This window comes from Tachyglossus aculeatus, chromosome X1, assembly GCF_015852505.1.
Source record: "Tachyglossus aculeatus isolate mTacAcu1 chromosome X1, mTacAcu1.pri, whole genome shotgun sequence".
NCBI lineage: Eukaryota > Metazoa > Chordata > Mammalia > Monotremata > Tachyglossidae > Tachyglossus > Tachyglossus aculeatus.
The window spans coordinates 46392855-46415714 of record NC_052101.1 but is presented as its reverse complement, the minus strand read 5'-3'; the positions used below and the strand labels follow the sequence as shown (position 1 = coordinate 46415714).

At 46.7% G+C, this 22860-nt stretch overlaps 1 protein-coding gene and 1 non-coding gene across 4 annotated transcripts in view; one reads left to right on the top strand and one right to left on the bottom strand.

Moving 5' to 3' along the window:
- Positions 1-22860, bottom strand: part of ACSL6 (acyl-CoA synthetase long chain family member 6) — a 131262-nt gene that overhangs the window by 49587 nt on the left and 58815 nt on the right. For all 3 annotated transcript variants that reach the window (XM_038771983.1, XM_038771984.1, XM_038771985.1), the window contains exons 2-3: positions 19112-19332; positions 11191-11305 (exon numbers count right to left, since the gene is read on the bottom strand). In XM_038771983.1, the coding sequence (XP_038627911.1) occupies positions 11191-11305; positions 19112-19332 (336 nt within the window). The remainder of the gene's footprint in view (positions 1-11190; positions 11306-19111; positions 19333-22860) is intronic.
- Positions 20775-20912, top strand: LOC119920231. The gene has a single exon (XR_005447989.1). It is a non-coding gene; the product is annotated as a small nucleolar RNA SNORA7 (small nucleolar RNA).

Genomic DNA, 22860 nt, shown 5'->3' with positions numbered 1-22860 from the left:
TTAGGGAATTAGAGAATGTTTGTCCCATAATGTGAGCCTGTTGGGATACAGGGTACTGTGGTGGTGTGGGTACAAGAAAGGTAGCACATATTCATTCGTTCATTCATTCAATTGCATTTATTGAGCACTTACTGTGTGCAGAGCACTGTAAGCACTTGGATAGTACAATATAGCAATAAAGCACATGTGCATGGTTTTGAAATGGGTGATGTAAACAACCCCTGGGTTACGGGAGAATGGGTTAATTTTTAAAATGTTCAACTAGTTAGAGAGCAAATGCTTCAAATCAGATTCCTCCTCCTGTGGGCATAATTTTAATTCTGTGACAGCACTTTAGCCAAACACCCTGTCACAGTGAAAAGAAGCAGTCAATAGCTGTGTGGTGCAGGGAAATACGGCGTTACTAACTCAGTTTTCTACCCACCCAACACATGTATCCCAACTGCTCATGGAAGAAAAAAATACAATTTTAAAGATATCAAGAGAGCAATTATATTTTCTCTAAGAGCAGCATGACCTAGTGGAAAAGAGCCCAGGCTTCGGAGTCAAAAGACCTGAGTTGTAATCCTGGTTCTGCCATATGCTTGCTGTGTGACCTTGGGCTAGTAACTTAACTTCTCTGACCTCAGTTTCCTCAACTGTAAGATGGGGATGCAATGCCTGTTCTCCCTCTTGTGTCCAACCTAATTAATTGTACTTATTGCAGTGGTTAGAAGACTGCATGACACATGGTTAGCATTCAAAATACTATTATTAGTATTATTATCATCATTATTATTATTAATAATTATTATTGAGGCAATAATCCCCAAAAATTTTCCTCCCAAATCAACAGAGAAGAAGCTTAATGCCAGGACGTGTGTGTTGGATGCTGTTATTCTAAGGCTGTGCATGGCTGAAATTTGGGAATGGGACCATTTCAAACTGAAGCCAGAAACATGAGGTTTTTACCAGTCTGACCCCTAACTTCCTGCAGGCATAGGAAATGGCACACTTAATGGCCGTGAAAGGCTGATGGGTCTTGTAGTCCCAGCGGTCAGCCAGAAATAGATCCATATGCCAGGCATAGCATAGGCATGATGGTCCCTTAGCCACTGAGCTCTTAGAGTCCACCTTGTGAGCCCTAGCTTCCAATATGAGGAAGCCCAAAATGAAGGTGCATGGGAAAGAAGCACAGGTCTTGGGGGGCCAAATCCAAGTCTGTACTGTCTCTTTGTACCTGCCTTAGTGAAGTCTTAGGCCTGAAAATCTGCAAGATTGTGTCTACTAACTCTATTATATTCTCCCAAGTACTTAGTCCTTGAACGAGTTGTCTACACACGCTGCCTCAAATTCCTCAACACCAACTCTCTCCTCGACCCCCTCCAGTCTGGCTTCCATCCCCTACATTCCATGGAAACTGCCCTCTCAAAGGTCACCAATGACCTCCTGCTTACCATATCCAAAGGCTCATACTCTATCCTAATCCTCCTCAACCTCTCAGCTGCCTTCAACACTGTGGATCACCCCTTTCTCCTCAACACGCTATCCGACCTCGGCTTCACAGACTCAGTCCTCTCCTGGTTCTCCTCTTATCTCTCCGCTCGTTCATTCTCAGTCTTTTGCAGGCTCCTCCTCCCCCCCCATCCCCTTACTGTGGGGGTTCCCCAAGGTTCAGTGCTTGGTCCCCTTCTGTTCTCGATCTACACTCACTCTCTTGGTGACCTCTTTCGCTCCCACGGCTTCAACTATCATCTCTACGCTGATGACACCCAGAGCTACATCTCTGCCCCTGCTCTCTCCCCCTCTCTCCAGGCTCGCATCTCCTCCTGCCTTCAGGACATCTCCATCAGGATGTCTGCCTGCCACCTAAAACTCAACATGTCCAAGACTGAACTCCTTGTCTTCCCTTCCAAACCCTGCCCTCTCCCTGACTTTCCCATTTCTGTTGCCGGCACTACCATCCTTCCCGTCTCACAAGCCCACAACCTTGGTGTCATCCTCGACTCCGCTCTCTCATTCACCTCTCACATCCAAGCCGTCACCAAAACCTGCCGGTCTCAGCTTCGCAACATTGCCAAGATCCACCCTTCCCTCTCCATCCAAACTGCTACCCTGCTCATTCAAGCTCTCTTCCTATCCCGTCTGGACTACTGCATCAGCCTTCTCTTTGATCTCCCATCCTTGTGTCTCTCCCCACTTCAATCCATACTTCATGCTGCTGCCCGGATTATCTTTGTCCAGAAATGCTCTGGGCATGTTACTTCCCTCCTCAAATATCTCCAGTGGCTACCAATCAATCTGCGCATTAGGCAGAAACTCCTCACCCTCGGCTTAAGGCTGTCTATCATCTGGCCCCCTCCTACCTCACCTCCCTTCTCTCCTTCTACAGACCACCCTGCACCCTCTGCTCCTCTGTCACTAATCTCCTCACCGTGCCTTGTTCTCACCTGTCCCGCCATCGACCCCCGGCCCACGTCATCCCCCGGGCCTGGAATGCCCTCCCTCTGCCCATCCGCCAAGCTAGCTCTCTTCCTTCCTTCAAGGCCCTACTGAGAGCTCACTTCCTCCAGGAGGCCTTCCCAGACTGAGCCCTTTCCTTTCTCTCCCCCTCGTCCCCCTCTCCATCCCCCCATCTTACCTTCTTCCCTTCCCCACAGCACCCGTATACATGTATATATGTTTGTACATATTTATTACTCTATTTATTTTACTTGTACATACCTATTCTATTTATTTTATTTTGTTAGTATGTTTGGTTTTGTTCTCTGTCTCCCCCTTCTAGACTGTGAGCCCACTGTTGGGTAGGGACTCTCTATATGTTGCCAACTTGTACTTCCCAAGTGCTTAGTACAGTGCTCTGCACACAGTGAGCGCTCAATAAATGATTGATTGATTAATATAGTGCTCTGCACACAGTAAAAATTTTATCGATATTACTAATTAATCATTTGAATGATTGCTTATGACTACCTTACCCCAGCTTATTTTCTTCCCATTTCTTGGCAAACTTGCAAATGTCAATGGGTGTCCATTTCCAAGCAGAGCTCGACTTCTGGAACTCAAATGCTTCACTTCATTGGGCTGAATAGTTACTGCAGGTGTGTGAATGCTTTTCTGCCTTTAATTTCCTATTGTGGCTTTAGGACTAGCACAAGACTGTGGACATCTAGCAGTATCTCTAGAGAAGATCTGCCTTCTCTCAAAATCCATCTCCTCCACCTGCACAACCAACCCCATTCCTTTTCAACTTATCAAAACACTTGCCCCCTCTCTTCTTCCCTCCCTGACATCTTCAGCTGTTACAGAGTTGGTAGACACATTCCCTGCCCACACGAGCTTACAAGTCTAGAGGAGACAATGGAAGCAAGTCCCATAGTCCTTGTCCAAATTGATATGTATATTAATGGGCTGGACTGACATAAAGGTTGTTTACAAATAGCGGGAACAGGAGGAAGAACAAGGAATGTAAGGAGGCAGGGACAGACTGGATATGTTGGAGGATCAATCAATAGTATTTACTGAGCTCTTACTGTGTGCAGAGCACTGTATTAACATATTGGGAGAGTACATTATAACAATATAACAGTTCATTCATTCATTCATTTGCATTTACTAAGGGCTTATTATGTACAAAGTACTGTACTAAGAGCTCGGGAGAGTACAATATAAAAATAAACAGACACAGTCCCTGCCCACAACAAGCTTAAAGTCTAGAGGACAGAGAAGCTCTGGGAAGGGGCAGGCAATTGATGGGCTTTACTGCATGATATGGGATGACCAGACAGGGCATGAGGAGAGTGGAACTGATGAGTCACAGGAACCGCGAGGTCCCTTCTTTCCCAAAGGAAGGAGGCACCCCTAACTTTGAAATCAATAAGGACTTTGTAGAAGCGGGCAAGTTCAAATGGGCATAAACAGGGCTTAACAAGTGTTGGCTTGGCTCAACCGGATTGCCATCCATCAGATCCTAAGTCCATTTGGATCCAGATAATGAGCAATTAGGGAGAGTAGCCTGGCACAGGCCTAAAGGAGGAGATCTGGGGCAAGCAGGTGAGGGTGTAAGTAGACAGCCTCAACACTATGGATTTAACCATCTTCCCTGTCAAGAAATCCTTCAGTTTAGGAGAAGCAGCATGGCCTAGTGAATAGATCATGGGCCTGGAAGTCACAAGGGCCTAGGTTCTAATCCAGGCACTGCCACTCGTCTGCTGTGTGACCTTGGGCAAGTCACTTCAATTCTCTGGGCCTCAGCTCTCTCACCTGTAAAATGGAGATTAAGACTATGAGCCCCATGTTGGAGATGGACTGTGTCCAACCTCATTAACTTGGATCTACTCCAGTTCTAAGTACAGTGCCTGGCATATAGAAAGCACTTAACAAATACCATAAAAAAGAGAGAGAATGGAGCTCAGTGGTTTTACAACTAGTGTGACTCCCTCATCCTATGTCTCTGACTGGTAGGGAGAAGAACACTGAGACTTGGGAAAGCTCAACATGCTGATTGAAAACAGAGAAGAGGCAGTGATCCCCCCACCTTCCCACCCACCCATGACCATTCTCCCCTTCATGCTAAAGGCATGAGCTTGACCTGCTGGGCACCCTTTTATATGCTTAATTGAGAGAAGCAGCGTGGCCTACTGGATTGAGCACGGGCCTGGGAGTCAGGACATGGGTTCTAATCACTGTGAACCCCATGTGGGACAGGGAATGTGTCCAACCTGATTAGCTTGTATCTATCCCAGCTCTTAGTACAGTACCTGGCACGTAGTAAGCACACAACAAAAGCCACTCAAAGAAAAGATGTAATTCATATGTTTCTTCAGGGTTTGCACAGCTGCCCACGTTTCTGGATGATTTGGGCCATGCTACTGTTCACAGAATTGAACATTAGAGCTTGGAAATGAGGTTGCTTGGAAATGATGCAAAACTCAGAGGAGAGAGTGGGACTCAGGATTGCACCCATCTTTCGGAGCGCCTCACACCCCACCTCGCCGCCCTCTCCTCTCTACCCAGTCTTGATGATCAGATTACTGCTCTCAACTCTACCCTTTCTACTCAGCTAGACTCACTCGCTCCCCTTTCCCTTCGCCGCTCTCGCACCACTAACCCACAGCCCTGGATCACTGCCACTGTCCGCTTCCTTCGCTCTTATGCTTGAGCTGCCGAACGCTGCTGGCGAAAGTCTAAACACCATGCCAACCTCGTTCACTTCAAGTTTATCCTTTCCTGCCTTAACTCAGCCCTCTCTTCTGCCAGACAAAACTATTTCTCCTCCCTTATTGACACCCATACCCATCACCCCCGCCAGCTCTTCCGTACATTCAACTCCCTTCTCAGGCCCCCGGTTCCTCCCCCTCCTCCTTCCCTCACCCCCAACGATCTGGCCTCCTACTTCATTAACAAAATTAAATCCATCAGGTCCTACCTCCCCAAAGTCTCTTCCCCACCTTCTCCAACCCCCCGGCTCTCAACACTCTCTGCTACTCTCCCCTTCCCAGCAGTATCCTCAGAGGAGCTCTCCACCCTCCTCTCAAGTGCTACTCCGGCCACCTGTGCTTCTGACCCCATTCCCTCTCATCTTATGAAATCTCTCGCTCCATCCCTTCTCCCCTCCTTAACTTCCATCTTCAACCGCTCACTCTCCACCGGTTCCTTCCCCTCTGCCTTCAAACATGCCCATGTCTCTCCCATCCTAAAAAAACCCTCTCTTGACCCCACCTCACCTTCTAGTTATCGCCCCATATCCCTCCTACCATTCCCTTTCCAAACTCCTTGAACGAGTTGTCTACACGCGCTGCCTAGAATTCCTCAACAACAACTCTCTCCTCGACCCCCTCCAGTCTGGCTTCCGTCCCCTTCATTCCATGGAAACTACGCTCTCAAAGGTCACCAATGACCTCCTGCTTGCCAAATCCAACGGCTCATACTCTGTCCTAATCCTCCTCGACCTCTCAGCTGCCTTTGACACTGTGGACCACCCCCTTCTCCTCAACACGCTATCTGACCTTGGCTTCACAGACTCCGTCCTCTCCTGGTTCTCCTCTTATCTCTCCGGTCGTTCTTTCTCAGTCTCTTTTGCAGGCTCCTCCTCCCCCTCCCATCCTCTTACTGTGGGGGTTCCCCAAGGTTCAGTGCTTGGTCCCCTTCTGTTCTCAATCTACACGCACTCCCTTGGTGACCTCATTCGCTCCCACGGCTTCAACTATCATCTCTACGCTGATGACACCCAGATCTACATCTCTGCCCCTGCTCTCTCCCCCTCTCTCCAGGCTCACATCTCCTCCTGCCTTCAGGACATCTCCATCTGGATGTCTGCCCGCCACCTAAAGCTCAACATGTCGAAGACTGAACTCCTTGTCTTCCCTCCCAAACCTTGTCCTCTCCCTGACTTTCCCATCTCTGTTAATGGCACTACCATCCTTCCCGCCTTGCAATACCGCAACCTTTGTGTCATCCTCGACTCCGCTCTCTCATTCACCCCTCACAACTAAGCTGTCACCAAAACCTGCCGGTCTCAGCTCCACAACATTGCCAAGATCTGCCTTTTCCTCTCCATCCATACCGCTACCCTGCTCATTCAAGCTCTCATCCTATCCCGTCTGGACTACTGCATCAGCCTTCTCTCTGATCTCCCATCCTCATGTCTCTCCCCACTTCAATCCATACTTCATGCTGCTGCCCAGATTATCTTTGTCCAGAAGCACTCTGGGCATATTACTCCCCTCCTCAAAAATCTCCAGTGGCTACCAATCAATCTGCGCATCAGGCAGAAACTCCTCACCCTGGACTTCAAGGCTCTCCATCACCTCACCCCCTCCTACCTCACCTCCCTTCTCTCCTTCTACTGCCCAGCCCGCACCCTCCGCTCCTCCGCCGCCAATCTCCTCACCGTACCTCGTTCTCGCCTGTCCCGCCATCGACCCTCGGCCCACGTCATCCCTCGGGCCTGGAATGCCCTCCCTCTGCCCATCCACCAAGCTAGCTCTCTTCCTCCCTTCAAGGCCCTGCTGAGAGCTCATCTCCTCCAGGAGGCCTTCCCAGACTGAGTCCCTTCCTTCCTCTCCCCTTTGTCCCCCTCTCCATCCCCCCATCTTACCTCCTTCCCTTCCCCACAGCACCTGTAAATATGTATATATGTTTGTACATATTTATTACTCTATTTATTTATTTATTTATTTTACTTGTACATATCTATTCTATTTATTTTAGTTTGTTAGTATGTTTGGTTTTGTTCTCTGTCTCCCCCTTTTAGACTGTGAGCCCACTGTTGGGTAGGGACTGTCTCTATATGTTGCCAATTTGTACTTCCCAAGCGCTTAGTACAGTGCTCTGCACATAGTAAGTGCTCAATAAATACGATTGATGATGATGATGATGATTTCCATTTTTTTAATGAGTCTTGGTTTTGTCGGTTAGAGAGGCAGCCAGAAAGTACTATGGATCATGATAACACAACTCATGAGTGACAAATCATAACTTCTTGTATTACCACTCATCCTACTGGCATTAGCAAATATAGAGTTGGAGAGGTAGAAGGAGGTGACACCATACAAATAGGGTAGGTAAGTTAAAGACAGTAGACAAAGTGCAACTGACAAGGGTATATATATTCTCTCCTTTCTCCTTTCCACAATTCTCTCCTTGACCCCCTCCAATCTTGCTTCCATCCCCTTCATTCCACAGAAACTGCCCTCTCAAAGGTCACCAATGATCTCCTTCTTGCCAAATCAAATGGCCTCTACTCCATCCTAATCCTCTTTAACATCTTAGCTGCCTTCGACACTGTGGACCACTCCCTTCTTCTGGAAATATTACCCAACCTTGGCTTCAGTGACACTGTACTCTCATGGTTCTCCTCATCTCTCTGGCCGTTCATTCTCAGTTTCTTTTGTGGGCTCCTCCTCTGTCTCTCACTCCCTAACTTTGGGGATCCCTCAAGGTTCAGTTCTGGGTCCCCTTTAATTCTCCATCCACACCTACTCCTTGGAGAACTCGCTCGCTCCCATGGCTTCAATTACCACCTCTATGTGGATGATACCCAAATCTCTATCTTTGGCCCTGATCTTTCTCCCTCTCTGCAGTCTCACATTTCCTCCTGCTTTCAAGACATCTTTTCTTGGCTGTCCTCCTGTCACCTCAAGCTTAACATGTCCAAAACTGAATTTCTTATCTTCCCACGAAAACCCCAACCTCCCAATGACTTTCCCACCACTTTAGATGACACCCCCGCCCTTCCTGGCTCACAAGCCCATAACCGTGGTGTTATCCTTGACTCCTCTCTCTTATTCAACCCACAAATTCAATCGATCACTAAATCCTGTCTGTCCTACCTTCATAACATTGCTAAAATCTGCCCTTTCCTCTCCATCCAAACTGCTACCACGTTAATGCAATCACTCATCCTATCCTGCCTGGATTACTGCATCAGCCTCCTTGCTGACCTCCCAACCTCCTGTCTCTCCCCACTCCAGTCCATACTTCACTCAGCTTCCCGGATCATTTTTCTACAAAAACGTTCAGGACATGTTTCCCCACTCTTAAAAAAACTCCAGAGGTTGCCCATCCACCTTCGCATCAAACAAAAACTCCTCACCATTGGCTTTAAAGCCCTTGATCACCTTACCCCCTCCTACCTCACCTCACTTATCTCATTCTGTAACCCAGCCTGTACACTTCACTCCTCTAATGCTAACCTTCTCACTGTGCCTTGATCTCATCTATCTCACCACTGACCATGCCCCACCTCTGTCCTGGAATGCCCAGTCTCCTCAAATTTGACAGACAATTACTCTCCCCTCCTTCAAAGCCTTATTGAAGTCACATCTCCTCAAGAGGCCATCTCTAAGCCCCACTTTCCTCTTCTCCCACTCCCTTCTGCATTGCCCTGAATTTTTCCCTTTGTTCATCCCTACTCCCAGCCCCACTGCACTTATGTACATATCTATCATTTATTTATTTGTATTGCTGTCTGTCTCCCCCCTACTAGACTGTAACATAACTGTGGGCAGGGAATGTGTCTGTCTGTTGTATTCTACTCTTCCAAGCACTTAGTACAGTGCTCTGTACACAGTAAGCGATTAATATGATTGAATGCATGTATGTGTATACATATTCATTCATTAAATTGTGAATATATATATACACATATACACACACTTTTTATATGGCATTTGTTAAGTGTCTACTATGTGCTAGGCACTGTACTAAGTGTTGGTGTAGACACAAGCTAATCAGTTTGGACACAGTTCATGTCCCATGTGGGGCTCACAGTCTTCATTCCATTTTACAGATGAGGTAACTGAGGCACAGAGAAATGAAGTCACTTGCCCAAGGTTACACAACGGACAAGTGGCAGAGCTGGGATTAGGACCCAGGTCCTTCTGACACCCAGGCCACACTGCTTCTTAGCAATTTTGTTTGACTGATGAACTAAGCCAAAAATGGTTGATCAGACAGACTAGTTCTAGGTTCTAGGAAGGATCAGGCTCTAGGTTCTAGGATCAGACAGACCAGTTCTAGGAAGGACCCCTCCTTCCTCTCCCCCTCCCCACGGCCCTACCTCCTTCCCCTCCCCATGGCCCTACCTCCTTCCCCTCCCCACAGCACCTGTATATATGTTTGTACAGATTTATTACTCTATTTATTTTACTTGTACATATTTACTATTCTATTTATTTAATTTTGTTAATATGTTTTGTTTTGTTGTCTGTCTTCTCCCCTCTAGAGCCAGACTGTGAGCCCGCTGTTGGGTAGGGACCGTCTCTATATGTTGCCAACTTGTACTTCCCAAGTGCTTAGTACAGTGCTCTGCACATAGTAAGTGCTCAATAAATACGACAATGAATGAACAGGTTCCAGTGGTTAGGAATCAGAAGTTCAAAAACCAATGAGCCCTCGGCATCTAGATTTTTGCCAACAATAACAATGATTTTGGCATTTATTAAATGCTTATTATGTGCTAGGTACTAAGGTAGATACCGATTTATGAAACCGGACACAGTCCATGTCCCACATGGGGCTCACAACCCATCTTATCCCTATTTTCCAGATGAGGAACCTGAGGCCCTGAGAAGTTAAGTGACTTGCTCCGGGTCATCGAGTAGGCCAGCGGTGGAATTAGGTCTAGAACCCAGACTCCCAGTTGTGAACTTTTTCCATTAGGTCACACGGCTTCTCATGCACAACCTCATGTCCAAGGAAGGCCGCCTGGAGCACCTGCCATAATCGTGTAATAGTCAGGACCTGGGCACTTGGCTCTGCTCCCTTCCCTTTGCTACTAGCCTCAGTAGGGGTCATGGAGTCCTTATAATCAGTCCATGCACCCCTCACTTTCGTCTTCCTCTCCTACTGCTCATACCTCTTCCTTCTTTGGCTCTGGGTCTGCTCCCCTTTGTTAGTTAACAGGCAGCCCACTTGGCTTCTTTCCCTAGAAAATGGTGGCCACGCACTAGAACGTCACAGGAGCTGAGATCTTGCTGCTCAGCCCTTCAGGTCTGTCCCAGACAATGCTAAACTTGGGGGCGGGGGGCAGGGTCTAGTCTTCATTTCCTGGCGTGCCTTCCAATAGGGCCATATTCTCCTCAGGCAAGCATCCTAGTCAATTCTGGGAGCTGTCTTCCCTTGGAAAAGCCATAAGTGGGCAAGTAGTCTCACACACCACAGGAGCCCCAGCTAGCTGACCCTAATAATAACAGTAATAATTATGGTACTTGTTAAGCACTTACTATGTGGCAAGCACCATTGTAAGCACTGAGGTAGACACAAGCTAATCAGTTTGGACACAATCTCTGCCCCACATGGGGCTCACACTCAATCTCCATTTTTTACAGATGAGGTAACTGAGGCACAGAGAAGTTGCATGACTTGCCCAAGGTCACCCAGCAGACAAGTGTTGGAGCTGGGATTAGAACCCATAACCTTCTGACTCCCAGGCCCATGGTCTATCCACTACACCATGCTGCTTCTCTGCACCTCTTTAGCCTGGAACAGACTTAGGGGCTAAGGGGGTGCCCAACTTAGCTTGAGCCCAGTGGGGTCCAGTTTTGGCTCCTTAAAGCCCAGCACATGAAGGCAGAATGTGTAGCCTGGGTCCGGTCCCTAGAATGTCTGTCTTCATGTATCTTAGGCGGAGTAAACAGAGCCTATTTTGCACAGAGAGCATCATGATCATCCATGCTGGGGCAAGCAAAGAATCACCAAAACACTCACCAGAAATGTCCAATCCCCGTCTGAAAACTTCGTACATGGTGCGAGCATCATCGTAGTAGTGAGTGAGCAGCTTAGGGCTACCTCCTATCACGGATCTCCTTGCTCCATCGCAGCCCTGAAGAAACCAGAGTGGGTAGGAGGGAAAAATCCAAATGATGGGAAATTTGCAGTTGATGTTGGGAAGAAAGAGATTCTGCCTGGGCCTATTATTATTATTATTATTATTATTAATAATAATAGTTATTATTATTATGGTATTTATTAAGTGCTTACTATGTGCCAAGCCCTGTACTAACTGCTGGGTTAGATACAAGATAATCAGGTCCCGCATGGGGCTCACAGTCTAAGTAGGAGGGAGAACAGATATTAAATCCCCATTTTGCAGAGAATGGGCACAAAGAAGTTAAATGAGTTGCCCAAGGTCACACAGAAAACAAGAAGTGGACTCAGAATTAGACCCCAAGTCCTCTGACTCCCAGGCCCATACTTTTTTCACTAGGCCATACTGCTTCCATTAGACCTATTCTTTTTTCACAAAACTGTAACCTAGACCTTAGCCATGCCTGCTACTCCAATCATTTGGAGATATCAGAATGCTAGACTGTAAACTCGTTGTGGGCATCAAACTAATCTATCAGCTCTGTTATACTGTACCCTCCCAAGCACTTAGGACAATGCTCTGTACACAGCAATCACTAAATAAATATGACTGATTGGTTGACTGATTAGAATGAAAGACCATAATCAGTGCCATTCAGAGGTCATGAGTTCTAATCCTGGCTCTGCCACTTGTCAGCTGTGTGACTTTGGGCAAGTCACTTCACTATGCCTCAGTTACCTCAACTGTAAAATGGGGATTAAGACTATGAGCTCCACATGGGACAATCTGATTACCTTGTACCTACCCCAGCACTTAGAACGAAATTGCCTTCTCAGAGGTCACGAATGATCTCCTTCTTGCCAAATCCAATGGCTCCTACTCTATCCTAATCCTCCTTGACCTCTCATCTGCCTTCAACACTGTGGACCACCCTCTTCTCCTCAACAAGCTATCCAACTTTGGCTTCACAGACTACGTCCTCTCCTTGTTCTCCTCTTATCTTTCTAGCCATTCATTCTCAGTCTCCTTTGAGGGCTCCTCCTCTCCCTCCCATCCCCTTACTGTAGGGGTTCCTCAAGGGTCAGTTCTTGGTCCCCTTCTGTTCTCCATCTATACTCACTCCCTTGGTGAACTCATTCGCTCACATGCGATAACACCCAAATCTACATATCCACCCCTGTTCTCTCTCCCTCCCTCCAGGCTCTTATTTCCTCCTGCCTTCAGGATATCTCCACCTGGATGTCTGCCTGCCATCTAAAACTCATGTCCAAGACTGAACTCCTTATCTTCCTTCCCAAACCCTGTCCTCTCCCTGACTTTCCCATCACTGTAGATGGCACTACCATCCTTCCTGTCTCAAGTCCGTGACCTTGGTGTCATTCTTGACTCCGCTCTCTCATTCACCCACACATCCAATCCGTCACCAAAACCTGCCGGTCTCACACCTCCACAACATCACCAAAATCTGCCCTTTCTTCTCCATCCATACCACAACCTTGTTGGTTCAATCTCTCATCCTATCCTGACTGGATTACTGCAACAGCCTCCTTTCTGATCTCCCATCTTCCTGTCTCTCCCCGCTTCAGTCTATACTTCACTCTGCTGCCCGGATTATCTTTGTACAGAAACACACTGGGCATGTCACTCCCCTCCTCAAAAATCTCCAGTGGTTGCCTATCAACCTTTGAATCAAGCAAAAACTCCTGATTTTTGGCTTCAAAGCTCCACATCACCTCACTCCTTCCTACCTCACCTCCCTTCTCTCTTTCTACAGCCCAGCCCGCACACTGCGCTCCTCTGCCGCTAACCTCCCCCCTGTGCCTCATTCTCGCCTGTCCTGCCATCGACCCCTGCCTCATGCCCTTCCCCTGACCTGGAATGCCCTCCCTCCACACATCCTCCACACTAGCTCTCTTCCTCCCTTCAAAGCCCTACTGAGAGCTCACTTCCTCCAGAAGGCCTTCCCAGACTGAGCCCCCCTTTTTTCCTCTCCTCCTCCTCCTCCCCTCCCTCTACCCTGCCCCCTTCCCCTCCCCACAGCACTTGTGTATATTTGTAAATATTTATTGCTCTATTTTATTAATGTGTATATAGCTATAATTCTATTTATTCTGATGGCATTGACAACTGTCTACTTGCTTTGTGTTGTCTGTCTCCCCCTTCTAGACTGTGAGCCTGTTGTTGGGTCGGGACCGTCTCTATATGTTGCCAATTTGTACTTCCCAAGTGCTTAGTACAGTGCTCTGCACACAGTAAGTGCTCAAAAAATATGATTGAATGAATGAATGAATGCTTGGCACATAGTAAGTGCTTAACAAATATCATCATCATCAATATTATTATTATTAGTCCTGGGATTCATGGAGAAGCAGCGTGGCTCAGTGGAAAGAGCCTGGGCTTTGGATTCAGAGTTCATGGGTTCAAATCCCAGCTCTGCCAATTGTCAGCTGTGTGACCTTGGGCAAGTCACTTCACTTCTCTGTGCCTCAGTTACCTCATCTGTAAAATAGGGATTAAGACTGTGAGCCCCACATGGGACAACCTGATTACCTTGTAACCTCCCCAGTGCTTAGAACAGTGCTTTGCATACAGTAAGTGCTTAATAAATGCCATTATTATTATTATTATTATTGTTATATTCTTTTGTAACCCTCCAAACTTTTTTTTTAATGTCAGTTGTTAGGTGCTTACTGTGTGCCAGGTACTGTCCTAAGTGCTGGGGTAGACATAGAGTAATAGAGAAGTTAAGAGACTTGCACAAGGTCATACAGCAGACAAGTGGCAGAGCTAGGATTAGAACCCCGGTCCTTCTGACTCCCAGGCCTGTGCTCTATCCACTAGGCCACTCTGCTTCTCTGCTGATGCTCTTACTCCAATGCAAGTAGGCAGGTATAGGTACAGAACAATGCGAGGTGCACACAAAAAAATTTTTTTTTTACATAAGGAATCCATTTAAAGCCAAAGTGAAGACAGTCTAATGCCAATGCTGTGCCATAGCAATCAATCAATGGTATTTATTGAGTGCCTACTATGTGCAAGAGCAGAGTACTAAGCACTTGGGAGAGTACGATACAAAAGCGCTGGAATAGATGATTCCATTTCCACAGGGAGCTTACAAGCCAGATAGGGAGAAAGACATTAAAATAAATTACAGAGAGATATGAACATAAGTATTGTGGGGCTGAAGGAGGGGTGTTGCGGAAGGGAGGGCTTATACAGAGAAGTGAGGGCTTAGTCGGGGAAGGCCTCTTGGAGGAGATGCGATTTTAGTAGGGCTTTGAAGATGGATAGAGAGATAGCTGCCTTGGAAGCCACACATTTAGCCACGCTTTTTTAGGATATTTGTGAAGCGCTTACTATGTGTCAAGCACTGTCCTAAACCTTGGGGTAGGGACATATTAATTAGGTCGGACACAGTCCCTATCCCACATGGGGCTTGCAGTCTAAGTCTTGGGTTCTCTGCTCAATATCCTAGGTGGTTCTTCCATCAGAAACCGTCACCGCTGACGGTATATTCCCAGAAGCCACGACTCTCCCTATAAGGTCGTATACAAATCACACTCACTTTATTTTCTTCCTGCAGGTTTTTGGTCCAGAAGTAGAGGGACTAATGCACACCCATTGTTCTCAATGGGAGACATCATCATCATCGTTACTATCCCAAAGCACTTATGAACATATCTTGAAATGACATATTATAAATTATTCATTTATACTAATGCCTGTCTCCCCCTCTAGACTGCAAGCTCGTTGTAGGCAGGGAACATATCTGCCACCTCTGCTGTATTGTACTTTCTCAAGTAATTAGTAGAGTGCTCTGCACAGTCAATTGCTCAACAAATGCCATCGATTATGATGGTGACACAGAGCTCAGAACAAAGTAGCTAGATTACAATGTGAAGATGTTGTTCTTCTGCTCCTGCTGCTGATTTAGCCTTTATGCACCCTGCCATTTCCCTCACTCCAGAAAATATTTAGACCGTCAATTAGCCTGGACACATTATGTCCTTGTCCTAGGAAAAGCCTATTTGCTTTTTAAAATAATTTTTGAGTGAGACCAATTTTCTCCTCCACAGTAAGAGGGCTATCTTCAGAGTCTCCAATGTATCCAATTGCTGTCTTCAGAATAATTTCGGTCCTTCAAAAAGTGAGTTTCCAAAAGCTCCCAGATCTTTTGAGTTTTTAGGCAGATGAGTAATTCAATTACATAATGGTGATGTATCTGACCCAAAGCCAATTTGAACAGAAGGTTCTGCAACAGAGTGGAGTCTCATGCAGTGCTGCTGTTTTCATGGATTTGACCTGTTTTTGTGGATTTTAGGAGGTAGTGAGGATTACGGGAAATTTATCAAATTTCATTAATATTTGGCAATTTGACCCATTCTGAAGCTTTGAAATCCACACAAAAAATAGTAATTATAATAATAATCATTGTAGCATTTTTAAGTGCTTAATATGCGCCAAGCACTGCTCTAAGCAATGGGATAGATACAAGGTAATCAGGTTGGACATATGCCCTGTTCCATATGGGACTCACAGTCTTAATTCCCATTTTACTGATGAGGTAACTGAGGAGCAGAGAAATGAAGTGACTTGCCTAAGGTCACACAGCAGATGGGTGGCAGAGCTGGAATTAGAACCCACGTCCTCTGACTCCCAAGCTCGTGCTCTTTCCACCAGACCACTCTACTTCCTAAGACACAGCTTTGCCCATTATGTTCCAGTAGTGAGTGGAAAGACAGGCCGGCCTCCGGGCAACCGCCACACAGAAATGCTTATGATATAGAGATCTCCAGGCCCCACTGTGGAAAGACCTGTTAGTCAGCGGGGTCCCTTCCATTCTCACATTCTGGTCTGGCCCCTCAGGGAAGAAAGGCGAAGAGGGAGCCGGGGAGGGGAAGAGAAAGATTTGCGGGTTTGGAAGGGGTGTTGGTGTTAATTTTCTGGGTGACAAAATTGAGGTTGAAAAATGAATTTTGGCAATAGCCCTGATCTTTGAACAAGGGGAGGAGGGAGGTTGATAGGAGCCCTGACTAAAAGATCTGCCCCAATGTGGGAAGATTTCTTGTATGCACCCCAGTGTTTAGTATTTATTTATTCAGTTACATAAATTAAATGCTCACTGTGTGCAGATCACTGTACTAAGTGCTTGGGAAAGTACGATACAACAATTAACAGTGGCAATCCCTGCTCACAAAGAGCTCACAGTCCTGGCAAATAGTAAGTGCTTAACGAATACCACAATTATTATATTATCTGCCATCAACTCTTTTTTTTCCTTAATAGATTTAATAGATAAAAAACAAAACTATGTACCACGTACTGTACCAAGTACTGGGGTAAATACACACTAATCAGGTTGGACACACTCTGTCCCACATGAGGCTCAAAGTCTTAATCCCCATTTTACAGATGAGATAACAGGCATAAAGAAGTGAAGTGACTTGTCTGAGGTCACACAGCAGACAAGAGGTGGAGCCAGGATTAGAACCCAGATCCTTCTGACTCCCACGTCTGTCCTCTATCCACTAGGCCACACTACTTCGCTACTTCCCTCTCTTTCTATGGCTGTAAAGGGGAATGATGTTTGCAATGTTGGAAGGCTATTTGAGATCCTTGTATAAAAAGAGCTGGGTTCTATTGCCTTGTCTGTCTGACACCTTAAATAACTAACACTCTGACTTTAACCTTTCAGGGAGGCCTCTGACTCTGGGAGTGCTACTGCTCTGGCTGTCACAATCTCCAGGGGTTTTTAGTAATTCTCACTGAATCAGGGCTCTTTAACCTGGCAGCAAGGAAGGTCCCACTGGTAATTAGCTGAAAAGCCAAGCTCTGGAGAAAACACCTGCTCCCATTTCTAAAGGACGTTACCAAGACATGCACCTCACCTAGTGAAAAGGACTTCCCAAGAGGACAGGTTGAAAAGGGAGGGTTCAAGTGTTTTCTTCTCTCATTTAGAATGCTAGCATTTAGTATTCAGGACAGAGACTGACAGGGACAAGAGAGGGTGAGTGGGGCTCATCTCTCTAGTGATGTCAGCAATTCCTCACACAGATTCTTGGTTTTGAAGTCTCAGGATCAAGTTAATCCCCTCGGCCCCAAGGGCAGATGGTGTGGGAGGGACTGCCCGAAGTTCAAGCTTGGCAAAACATTTCTTTGACAGCATTTAAAAGCTAATGCCTTTCACTCAACTCTCACCTTAGAACTGAGCAACCACCAGTGATTTCGAGACAAAGAAATGGCCGACCTGTAAATTTAAACCACCACTCCTAATTATTATTTTCCTAGGTGTTTTATGGACTAACCTAACGTATAATGTTCACTCCTTCCACTGAATTAAAATTAAAGCCTCACCCGGCATCCCCTCATTAGGGGGAGTTGAGGAGTGAATCTGGGACAATACCCACACTGCAGCGAAATCTAGAGTGTAAACGTTAAGCCTACAGCTATGCCTCGTATGGCACCTGGAAAATGGTAGTAATCCACTGAGCTCCATGAGAGACATGGAATATAACTATGATATAAGCCTTGAGCTGTGGTGGGTAGAAAGGAAGAGACTTCTCTCAAATACATAGGGAATAGGGACTAGAGACCATAGGAGGCAGAGGCAAGAGACTGGGCCTGGGAGAGCCCAGAAGAGAAAGCATGGCTTAGAGAATAGAGCACAGGCCTGGGAGTCAGAACGTGGGTTCTAATCTTGGCTCCATCCCTTGTCTGCTGTATGACCTTAGGCGAATCACTTCACTTCTCCGTGCCTCGGTTACTTCATTTGCAAAATGGGGATTAAGACTGTGAGTCCCATGTGGGACAGGGACTGTATCCCACTTGATTAGCTTGTATCTACCCCAGTGCTCCGAACAGTGCTTGACAAATAGTAAGCGCTTAACAAATACCCCCATCATCATCATCGTTACCCAGATAGAGGGGCAATGATTCTCCTCCCAAGGGGTGGCTCTTGGTTGACTTGAAGTAGAGAGCGGTGGCTGACACACGGTCCCTCGCTGCCTCTCCACCCCCAGCACCAAGGAGGAGGTTGTTGCCTGGCTGCCGGCAAGCTTCCCTGGGAGGGTAGTGTACCCCGACTCCCCAGTTACCAGCAGGCTCACAGCCCCATAGGGCACTCCTGCTGCTCCACAAAGAACAGAGATAAATGAGCAGGTTCAAGAGGCAGAAAACGGGGGACCTGACAATCTAGAAAGGCCCACCATGGCTCACAGGAGAGACCCTCATGCTCTCTATTATAATAATAATAATGGTATTTGTTAAGCATGTACTATAATAGTAATAATAGCATTTGTTAAGCACTTACTATGTGTAAAGCACTGTCCTAAGTGCTGGGGAGGATACAAAGTGATCAGATTTTCCCACGTGGAGCTCACAGACTTCATCCCCATTTTACAGATCAGGTAACAGGCACAGAGAAGTTAAGTGACTTGCCCAAAGTCACACAGCTGACAATCGGCGGAGCCGGGATTTGAACCCACGACCTCTGACTCCCAAGCCCGTGCTCCTTTCATTGAGTCACGCTGCTTCGTGCCAAGCACTGCTGTAAGCACTGGGGTGGATACAATCAAATGGGGTTGGACACAGTCCCTTTCCCACATGGGGCTCACAGTCTCAAGCCTCCTTTTACAGATGAGATAACTGAGGCACAGAGAAGTAAAGTGACCTGCCCAAGGTCACACAGTGGACAAGTGGTGGGGCTGGGATTGGAGAGCCCAGGACCTTCTGACTCCCAGACCAGTGCCCTCTCCACTACGCCATTTGGAAATGCTAAGTCCCATGGCCAAGCTGAGCCTCTGCTGCTCCTTCCAACCTTACCTCCACCTCTTTAGACTGCATCAGGAGGTCACAGGGTGGCTTCAGAGCTTTGGGCCGGCTAGCAAACCAGTAGGCCAGGAGAGCAGCGAAGGCCCCGATGCCCACCAGCGTGGTGGCCGGCAAGCTGCGGAAGAACTGGCTGAAGTCATTGAACTCGGGCAGCCGCAGGCTCCGCAAGATCTCCTGCGCTTGCATCTTCTCCAGGATCGAAAGGGCAAACTCTGCGTGGGACGAGGAAGAGACTGGGTTAATGAGAAGGGCCAACGGGACATTCCCTGGGGGAGAACATCTGCCTCGTCTCTTCCAGCGACATCAGGAGCCGCCTTTGCTATCTGACCTCTGAGTGGTGTTTTGTTCTCCCATGGTCCTGCCCACCAGACCCCACTTCCCTCGGCTGGGTAAAATCTGGGTTCGAACAGGGGATTTTCAGCAGTCCAGACGGTGAGCCTTCCCAGAACATGCTGCAGACATTTACAAACAGAATCTTACTGGCAGCGGCAGCAAGGAGGAAAAGCATCCCGGTGTTCTCTCGTGCAGCATAGGTGTTTGGTGTTTGCTCTGTCTGATGTTTTTAGGGTCTCCTGGGTGATCAGGCGATGGGGAAGCTGCAACTCACCTTACATATAGGTCCACTTTCCTCCCAGAGGGCATTCCTGCTTCTGAACTACCCCCTGGAATTGTCAGATCGGCATTCTTTAAATCATCACGGAAGGAATTTTTCCAGCAGCTATTTAAAACCCTCAACTGTCCCTCTGACTTGCATACCCTGTGTTTTTTTATTTTCAATAACTTCAGATGACTCTCCTCACTTCACCCCTCCGACATCTGCCTTTGGTAGGTGCTAAATTGTGCCTTGATCCCAAGAGATTTATTTAAAGAAATTGGATGAAGTCAGTGTTAAGAATCCATATCATGTTCTTCTTGAACTCTATTTTCCTTCGAGAAAGCAACTAACCCCTTCCTTTCCTCCCCACAGCCAGCACTGGGATGAGAGAAGGGAGGGTGTCTGTCCGTGATGATGACTGAACAGTCATTTTTCTAGGAATTTCATAACATCAAGGCAATAAAAATAATAATGCTAATAATAGTAATAGCAATATCGTCTATTATTTGCTTAGTATGTGTCAAGCCCTGGAGTACATATAAGATAATTAGATCAGACATAGTATCTTATTCCCATTTTTACACATGGGAAACTGAGGGCGGACAGGTCAAGTGACTTGCCCAAGGTCACCCAGCAGGCTAGTGGCAGACCTTCAATTAAAACCTGGGTCTCCCTTTCCCCTAGACAATGTGCCTCACTGGATTCAACCATCTTTGGACATGTGGCTTAGTGGAAAGAGCACAGGCCTGGGAGTCAGAGGACCTGGGTTCTAATCCCAGCTCTGCCACTTATCTGCTTTTTGACATTAGGCAAGTCACTTTCCCTGTGCCTCAGTTCCCTCAGCTGCAGAAAAAAAAGGGGATTCAATACCTGTCCTCCCTCCTACTTAGGCTGTGAGCTCTTTGTAGGACCTGATTACCTTGTGCCTGCCCCAGAACTTAGTACTGTGCTTGGAATATAGCAAACACTTAATATTATTATTATTATTATTAGAATAACTGCAGAGAGATCTTGATGCCTGTGAGGTAGGAAGTTTTACATGTCAATAGGCCTCTCTTCCCCTTCTCAGGGTTGCACCTGGAGAGTTTCCAGTACTCTACCAGTCTCAACTATGGGAGGGAGAGTCAAGCAGAGGCATAACCATTCCATTCCTAGCTTAGGCAGTGGCTAGCGAGTGGAAGGCAATCTGCTACAGGCCAGAACTCACCTGTGCCAGGCAGCAGCAGCACAAGAGAGAGTCAAGGGCGGAGACTCAAGTTTACTGAGTGGAAGGAGGCAATGGTAAACCACTTCCATATTTTTACCAAAAAAAAATCTATGCATACATTTTAGAATGTATCATTTTAGAATGATTGCAGATGGAGGTGGGACATTACAGGAGAGATGTGTCCATGGCGTTGCTATGAGTCGGAGACAACTTGACAGCATAAGACAAGAGACAAGGCCTCCCTTCACTACTGCTTAAGGATGCCAGCTTGGGACAATACAACAAATTTACTTTGAGGAGAAGATATCTCTTTTCAGTGGTATATACTTCATGTTAAATGCCTACTATGTGCTAAAGACTGTACTAAGTACTGGGGTAGACATAAGATAATCAGTTTGGACACAGTCCCTGACCCACATGGGGCTCATAGTCAAGTAGGAGGGAGAATAGGTATTGAATCCCCATTTTGCAGTTGAGGAAATGGAGATACAGAGAAGTTAAGCGACTTTCCCAGGGTTACACAGCAGACAAGTAATAGAGCTGGGATTAGAACCCAAGTCCTCTGGTTCCCAGGCTCAGGCTCTTTCCCCTAGGCCATACTGCTTCGCTGCCTTGAGTTCATTCAATCATTCATTCATTCATCCATCATTCAATCATTTATTAAGCACTTACTGTGTATAGAGCACTGTACTAAGTGCTTGGGAGAGTACATTACATAAACAAACAGGCACATTCCCTGCCCACAGTGAGCTCACAGTCTAGATGGGGAGACAGACATTAATATAAATCAATAGATTACAGTTGGTGAGGCTAGCAATGTTTAGGGCCTCTCTTCCAGCTCCACAGGTGCTTTCCAGCTTGTGAAAAGGATGACTGCAGCATGCATGGGTTGCTCCCAGAATGGACCATTTACTCAAGCAGGTCTCAGCTGACAAGCCAGTTGACCAGTCAGTTGACGAGCTGGCTTCTCCACTGTAAACTTTGGCTCCTAGCTGAAAATAGAGTTCAGAGTCAACCTGCTGCCCTCCTCCCTGGAGAGGGGATCTGAGAAGAAATTTTTATAGAGTTGAGGCTCTTCAACACAGCTACATTATTCCTCTGAGCCAGTCAGAAATAAAGGCCTTTTCTGAGGAAACTGTTAAACTTTGCACGGCTCTGGGCCAAAGGGTCAAAAGGCGATTACTGGCTGGGTAATTTGGGAAGTCAGAGGTCTTGGCTGTCCACAGTGGTGACAGATATTTGAATTTCTCCATCCGGGGCTGCCATTTAGCTTTTGGCAGAGGAATGACATAGTAAAAACCTTCTATTTGGACTAGGGAGCTCACCATATGCAGAGCCGGGAGCAGGACACTCTTACTTGTGCAAAGGACAGCAGCAGAGCAAATGGAACTCAGGAAATGTTCAGGGTTGCCCCATGACCCCTTGATCAATGAGATATTTAATCAGTGGTGTTTACTGAGCACTTACTGTGTGCAGAGCACTGTACTTAAGCAATTGGAAGAGTACAATACAACAGAAGTGATAGATGCATTCCCTGCCCACAATTAACTTAACAGTCTAGAGGACTGGGTCAACTATGAAGGGAAAGGTAGACGGAGGAAAAGATTTAGGAGGGAAGATGAGGGTTTTTTTTGTTTCTTTTTTGTTGTTTGTTTTTAATGGCACTTGTTAAGTGCTTACTGTGTGCCTGGTACTATACTTGGCACTGGGGAAAATTCAAGGTTGGACACAATCCATATCCCACATGGGGCTCACAGTCTTAATCCCCATTTTACAGATGAGGTAACTCCTCATCACACACTCCCAAGCAGAGGCCTGGGAGTCAGAAGATCATGGGTTCTAATCCCGGCTCTGCCACTCGTCTGCTGTGTGACTTTGGGTAAGTCTCTTCACTTCTCTGTGCCTCAGTTACCTCATCTGTAAAATGGAAATTAAGAT